This window comes from Micropterus dolomieu, linkage group LG17 (assembly GCF_021292245.1).
Source record: "Micropterus dolomieu isolate WLL.071019.BEF.003 ecotype Adirondacks linkage group LG17, ASM2129224v1, whole genome shotgun sequence".
Classification (NCBI taxonomy): Eukaryota; Metazoa; Chordata; class Actinopteri; order Centrarchiformes; family Centrarchidae; genus Micropterus; species Micropterus dolomieu.
Genome location: NC_060166.1, coordinates 36,743,552 through 36,751,475, shown reverse-complemented (window position 1 = coordinate 36,751,475; position 7,924 = coordinate 36,743,552). Strand labels below are relative to the sequence as shown.

The 7,924-nt window shown below is 47.0% G+C and overlaps 1 protein-coding gene across 2 annotated transcripts in view; it reads right to left on the bottom strand.

The window, feature by feature from the left end:
• The window catches only part of LOC123986633 (segment polarity protein dishevelled homolog DVL-3), a 21,519-nt gene that overhangs the window by 8,296 nt on the left and 5,299 nt on the right, over positions 1 to 7,924 (bottom strand). The window contains exons 2-7 of one of the 2 annotated variants that reach the window (XM_046075005.1): positions 4,542 to 4,611; positions 4,194 to 4,327; positions 3,972 to 4,066; positions 3,160 to 3,304; positions 1,160 to 1,256; positions 699 to 768 (exon numbers count right to left, since the gene is read on the bottom strand). In XM_046075005.1, coding sequence (XP_045930961.1) covers positions 699 to 768; positions 1,160 to 1,256; positions 3,160 to 3,304; positions 3,972 to 4,066; positions 4,194 to 4,327; positions 4,542 to 4,611 — 611 coding nt within the window. The remainder of the gene's footprint in view (positions 1 to 698; positions 769 to 1,159; positions 1,257 to 3,159; positions 3,305 to 3,971; positions 4,067 to 4,193; positions 4,328 to 4,541; positions 4,612 to 7,924) is intronic. The other variant, XM_046075006.1, reaches the window with a different exon arrangement.

The following is a 7,924-nucleotide window of genomic DNA, read 5'->3' as shown; positions in this document are numbered from 1 at the left end:
GACGGGTGGGGAGAGAGACAGGTGAAGTGACAGACAGGTGGAGAGAGACAGACAGGTGAAGAGAGAGACAGACAGGTGGAGAGAGAGAGAGAGACAGGTGGAGAGACAGACAGGTGGAGAGAGACAGACATGTGGAGAGAGAGAGAGACAGGTGGAGAGACAGACAGGTGGAGAGAGACAGACATGTGGAGAGAGAGACAGACATGTGGAGAGAGAGAGACAGGTGGAGAGACAGACAGGTGGAGAGAGACAGACATGTGGAGAGAGAGACAGGTGGAGAGAGAGAGAGAGAGACAGACATGTGGAGAGAGAGAGAGACAGGTGGAGAGAGAGACAGACAGGTGGAGAGAGAGAGACAGGTGGAGAGAGAGACAGACAGGTGGAGAGAGAGACAGACAGGTGGAGAGAGAGACAGACAGGTGACTCTTTAATCTCCTTTCTGTATCTGCTTCCTGTCTGACTCAGATGGACCTTCAGCTGACTGACTGACTGGCATGCCAACGTCACCCAAAGCATGATGGGAAATGCAGTTCTAAAACTCATTACGCCACATGTGTCCAGCTAAGACCTGCAGAGACTCACAGGACAGCACACATTGTCTGTTCTACGCAGCGGCTGATTGGCTGAACAGGAAACAGCTGAGAGAGAAACATGATGGCAGCGATGAGGCGTTTACTGTCCGTCCGCTCCGTACTCACCCATGTTCAGAGTCACAGTGACGACGTTGAGCGACATGGTGGAGTCAGTGACACTGCTGAAAGACACAGACTGACGCACAGACAGACACACAGATACAGCAGGACAGAGACAGATCAAAGGTAAGACGGGAAGGACAGAAGACAAGAGAAGCTGCTGGTTCATTTCCCTCAGCTCGCTACTGTCGCTTTAAACGCCTGAGAGACCGTGCAGAGGGCTTACTGAGACACCGATGGACCACTGAGCCTACAGTCTGTGGCAGCGATGCAGAGACTCGGGCTTTAAGATGACCCGTCGCTGCATCACTGCCTGTTTATCTGAATCTTTAAAACTGGAATCTTCAGCTCTGAATCATCATTTCTGCCCAAACAGATTAATTAATTAATTAATTTACTAACAGGCACAAACAGAACTCTGTCATTAACGTGTGTGTGTGTGTGTGTGTGTGTGTGTGTGTGTGTACCCTCTCCATCCGCTGTGTTTTGGGTTTTCGGTGGCGGCGGCGTTGGCGCCTGACGAGTCGTGGCGAGGAGCTGCTCTGCCCGGTTGATTGGCTGAACCTGGTGTGACATCACAGTGGGGGAAAAACGCACCTGGTTTCAGTTTGACAGGTGAAGGTGTGACTCCGTGGTTACTAAGCAACAAGGTGTGAATAAATCTGAATATGATATAATAAAAAAATTATAATTAAAACCAAAAGGAAGAAATATAAGAGTGAAAATCAACAATAAAATAAAAATATTTGTAGGAATGCCTGAAATATTACCTAGAAAATATTCCTCTAAAAATTCAGTTTAAATTCCTTTGTAATTTAAATATAAAAATAAATGTAGGAGCAAAAATTTACAGAAAAAGTAGTTAAAAGATAAAAGAATATAAAAAAGAAACAGAAAACATCTGAATCACATTAATGTTGTCATATATGAAAAATATCTAACTAAAACTTACAAATATTTGTGAAGGTTTATCAGATAAATCAAAAACACAAAAAAAGAAATCTGTAAAAAATGTAAAATCCAGACGGATCCAAAAACTGTAAAAAAAAATGTTAAAAAGTAAAAAGCTTCCTGATTCCTGACAGAGTCTGATTTACAGATTATTCTGAGGTCGGCTGACGCAGGAACAGATTATTTCTGCTCTCAGATCAGCCAGGACTCTTTTATCTGCTGGACAATACATGCTGCGCCGCCGGTCACATGACCCGCAGCAGCCAATCGCAGCAGGAGGAGGAGACCTAAGTCTAAACAGGGTTACTGGAGCAGAAGAAGACCTGAGGGCAGGTCAGTGTTATCGTCAAACTGACCAATCAAAGTGACAGCTGCTGATGATGTCAGAGAGTTTCTATGTTTAAAGGAGCAGCTCAACATTTTTATCAGTTTCATCTCTGTGTGTCCGGTACAGACATTTAGCTTAGTTTAGCTTAGCTTAGCACAAATACTGTTAGCCTAGCTCCATCAAAGCACAGATTCTACAGTGTGTTTGCACTGAATCTCCTCCTGCTGGTCACTGCTGAGTTACATGTAAACATTTAGTTTGTAATAAAAATATGGAACATGAGCTGATGCCACGGCAGCCGAATTCACCAGAACACCAAATCATTTTCTAAAATGTGTCAAATTTTATTTAGTTTTATTTTGTCAAAACTCAAGAAAGAAAACAAAACTGCCAGATTTGTTAAAGGAGTTTGGGTTTGCAGTGAAAACTGAGCAGCAGATACTTTATATACGTTAGCCTAGCTTAGCACAAAGTGTGCAACCAGGGGGACACGGTTAGCCTACAGAGGTGGAAATAAACTAAGTTCTTTTTAAGGTACTTTTACTGCTCAGACATCAATGCAATCATGATAATAAACAAATGATATAAAATTCTTTTAGAGTACTTTTACTTTTGATACTTTGAGTACATTTTATTGATAATACTTTTACATAAGAACTGTCACCTGCATCAAAGTGTTTTTTCACATGTATACCGCAATAACAGATCTGAACCCTGGGTTTTAACTCTCAGGCTACATACAGGCTGGTGTTGCTGTTTACAGCCTGAGATAAAGCCTGCAGACACTACTCAGGGCACAAAAACCTATTTGAGGTTCCTCAGTCACGTTTCTCATTTAAACATGAACTAATCTATATTTTATTCACAGTTAATTGCAGTAAAGATGCAAATTAAAGTCTTCTCCTTGTGGAAAAATATTATAATGTCTCATGTTGAAGCCAGAGGAATTGAAAACCCCCCTCATGTTGTGTTCAAGGACCCTTTAACAATTCAGTTCCAGAAAAAATGACCATGTTTTTGTGAGCATCGTTCATGAGTTCTTAAAATGTCAGAGTGCACTTGAACACACCGCAGAGCAACATCCAGACGCTCTAAAGGTGGAATCAGGTTTTGGGGCTCATATCGCTGTTTGACAACGAGCGTCCTCACAAGTCCAGACAAACAAACGTGTGTGTGTGTGTTTCTGACCTTCCTCCTGAGTCTTCCTCAGACGAGCAGAAACTGGTCGTCTCCAGCTGGCTGCTCTGTTGAGTTGACGAGCTGTCACCTCCACCTGTTGGCCCCGCCCCGTTCTGCTGAGCCGGCTTGTGGGCGTGGCCGTTCAGACGGCCATCTGCAGAGAGGGCAGCCAATCAGAGACACAGACAGCTCATGACTGACGGGACTGAAAAGCCAGTCAGAAGAATCAGATCAAACATGTTCCAGGCCACCTCGCCACACGGTAACACAGCATGATGATCATTTGGTAAATTATGGTCCTATTTAGGGGAACACAGACCAGGAAGCAGGGGAGGCTTTAGGGCGGGGCTACAAGGTGACTGACAAGTCTCTACCACGGCGACCTGTCAATAAGGATAGAGGTGACTCGTATCCGCTGCTCTGTGTACATTTAACCAGCGCCGCTGAAAAAGCTCATCAGGAGTCGGCTGCTCATTTTTCAGTAAGTGAGTTTAGTTTTAAGCCTGTTTGTCGGTAGCAAAAATTATCATCCCAGCTAATATCACAGCTAACGTGAATTACAGATGCACCTTGCTAACCAAGCTAGCTAGCTCCGCCCTCTCGTCCTAATATGGTCACGTCTGGTTCCAAAAAACAAGATGTCGATGGCCAGACAGCCAAACTGCGGTCCACAAACCAGAGGGTGATGTCAAGGCGGCTACGCCCACTTCTGTTATACTGCCTGTGGTCGGTCCGTTCTGTCCACCATGTGCCGTCCTGCAGAGCTCTGACAGAGGCTTGCTGTGATGTCAGCTGGGTAAGGACAATAAAGGAGGTCTCACCTCTGGCGCTCTCTCTCTCTCCTCTCTGTGGGGGTGACGCCTCAGGTTTGACCTCTGACCCCTGAACTTCATCCTGACCACTCAGAGCTGCAGCACTAACGGACAGACAGACGGAGAGAGACAGGTGTACTAATGAATTCACCTTCAGGTGTGGTCACAGGAAGTTACTGCCATGTTGCAGAAATTATAATCTAACAGGAGGCAGGTAGGACAGCTACTTACTGGAAGGACGGCGGTCTGGAGTCTCCGATCCCACCTGTCCTCTCCACGGGGGGCGGGGCCAGGCTGGTGGGCGTGGCTACAGACTGAACGTCTGATCCCCTGAAATCCGACTGACAGGTTTCTGACGACACCAGCTGGAGAGACACGGAAACACGAGACGCTGAGACTCACCTGGAGGATCAGGTGTGTGTGTGTTACTGTGTGTGTGTGTGTGTGTGTGTGTGTGTGTGTACTGTGTGTGTTACTCTGTGTGTGTGTATGTGTGTGTGTACTGTATGTGTTACTCTGTGTGTGTGTGTGTTTGTGTGTGTGTGTATATGTGTGTGTGTTACTGTGTGTGTTTCCTACCCAGCAGACGACTCGTCCGTTCACGACGGGCAGCCGGGCATCATCATCGCTGATCTCCTCCTTCACCACCCTGTTGACACACACACATCTGCATCTGTCTCTCGTACTTGGTGATGGAGCAGCGGATAAGGCACATGCCTTCGGTGTGAAAGACTCAAGTTCAATTCCCCCCATTTGCTCCAGAGGCGTGTGACCTCTGACAGATGCAGCAACTGTTTTATTTTTTTGGATAAAAGCGTCGGCTGAATATAATGTCACATGATGTAAAAACTGACTGGTACCAGAAGAGGGACCAGGTCTCCCTGATCCTGGACTCTCTTCACTGGTTGCATGGAGTGGCTCCGTTATATATTTCAGACCTTTAACGCTGTCTCACTCTTCCAGGTCTCAGATCATCAGACCACTTCCTTCACCCAACTATGGAATAAACGTCCTCCTTTCAGACTTTCAAGTCTCGTTTAAAAACATTTTTATTCTCCGGCATCGGGACACTAAGGTTATAATAAAATAAAAATACCACCATCATCATCACCACCATCCTCATCATCAGCACCATCCTCATCATCATCACCACCATCCTCATCATCTTCACCCACCATCATCATCATCAGCACCATCCTCATCATCATCACCCACCATCACCACCACCACCATCCTCATCATCAGCACATCCTCATCCTCACCCACCATTATCATCACCATCATCCTCATCCTCACCCACCATCATCATCAGCACCATCCTCATCATCATCAGCACCATCCTCATCACCATCCTCATCATCATCACCCACCATCATCATCAGCACCATCCTCATCATCATCACCCACCATCATCATCATCACCATCCTCATCATCATCAGCACCATCTTCATCATCATCACCCACCCTCATATTCATCACCATCCTCATCATCATCAGCACATCCTCATCCTCACCCACCATTATCATCACCATCCTCATCATCATCACCCACCATCATCATCATCACCATCCTCATCATCATCACCCACCATCATCATCATCACCATCCTCATCATCATCAGCACCATCCTCATCATCATCAGCACCATCCTCATCACCATCCTCATCATCATCACCCACCATCATCATCATCACCATCCTCATCATCATCAGCACCATCTTCATCATCATCACCCACCCTCATATTCATCACCACCACCATCATCATCACCACCATCCCTCATCATCACCACCATCCTCATCCTCACCACCACCATCCTCGTCACCATCCTCGTCACCATCCTCATCATCACCACCACCATCCTCGTCACCATCCTCATCATCACCACCATCCTGATCATCAACACCACCCCTCATCATCGCCATCCCTCATCATCACCAACATCCTCATCATCACCACCATCCCTCATCATCACCCACCCTCATCATCACCACCATCGTCATCATCACCACCCTCATCATCACCATCCTCATCCTCATCACCACCACCACCCTCATTATCACCACCATCCTCATCATCACCCTCATCATCACCATCCTCATCCTCGTCACCGCCATCCTCATCACCACCACCACCCTCATCATCACCACCATCGTTATCATCACCACCCTCATCACCACCATCCTCATCACCATCACCTTCCTCATCATCACCACCATCCTCATCATCACCACCATCCTCATCATCACCCTCATCATCATCATCCACCATCATCATCAGCACCATCCTCATCATCATCACCCACCATCATCACCACCACCATCCTCATCATCAGCACATCCTCATCCTCACCCACCATTATCATCACCATCATCCTCATCCTCACCCACCATCATCATCAGCACCATCCTCATCATCATCACCCACCATTATCATCACCATCATCCTCATCCTCACCCACCATCATCATCAGCACCATCCTCATCATCATCACCCACCATCATCATCATCACCATCCTCATCATCATCAGCACCATCTTCATCATCATCACCCACCCTCATATTCATCACCACCACCATCATCATCACCACCATCCCTCATCATCACCACCATCCTCATCCTCACCACCACCATCCTCGTCACCATCCTCATCATCATCACCATCCTCATCATCACCACCACCATCCTCGTCACCATCCTCATCATCACCACCATCCTCATCATCACCACCACCCCTCATCATCGCCATCCCTCATCATCACCACCATCCTCATCATCATCGCCATCCCTCATCATCACCACCATCCTCATCATCACCACCATCCCTCATCATCACCCACCCTCATCATCACCACCATCGTCATCATCACCAACCTCATCATCACCATCCTCCATCTCATCACCACCACCACCATCATTATCACCACCATCCTCATCATCACCCTCATCATCACCATCCTCATCCTCGTCACCGCCATCCTCATCACCACCACCACCCTCATCATCACCACCATCGTTATCATCACCACCCTCATCACCACCATCCTCATCACCATCACCATCCTCATCATCACCACCATCCTCATCATCACCACCCACCATCATCACCACCACCATCCTCATCACCATCACCATCCTCATCATCACCACCATCCTCATCATCACCCTCATCATCATCACCATCCTCATCATCACCACCATCCTCATCATCACCCTCATCATCATCACCATCCTCATCATCATCACCACCACCATCATCACCACCATCCTCACCACCACCACCCTCATCACCACCATCCTTATCCTCACCACCACCATCATCATCACCCTCATCATCATCAGCACCATCCTCATCATCATCAGCACCATCCTCATCATCTTCACCCACCATCATCATCATCAGCAGCACCATCCTCATCATCATCACCCACCCTCATCATCATCATCCTCATCATCACCATTCACCCTCATCATCTTCACCCACCATCATCATCATCATCAGCACCATCATCAGCACATCCTCATCCTCGCCCACCATTATCATCACCATCATCATCAGCACCATCCTCATCATCATCACCCACCATCATTATCATCACTCACCATCATCATCATCACCATCCTCATCATCATCAGCACCATCCTCATCATCATCACCCACCATCATCATCATCACCACCATCCCTCATCATCATCAGCACCATCCTCATCATCATCAGCACCATCCTCATCATCTTCACCCACCATCATCATCATCAGCAGCACCATCCTCATCATCATCACCCACCCTCATCATCATCATCCTCATCATCACCATTCACCCTCATCATCTTCACCCACCATCATCATCATCATCAGCACCATCATCAGCACATCCTCATCCTCGCCCACCATTATCATCACCATCATCATCAGCACCATCCTCATCATCATCACCCACCATCATTATCATCACTCAC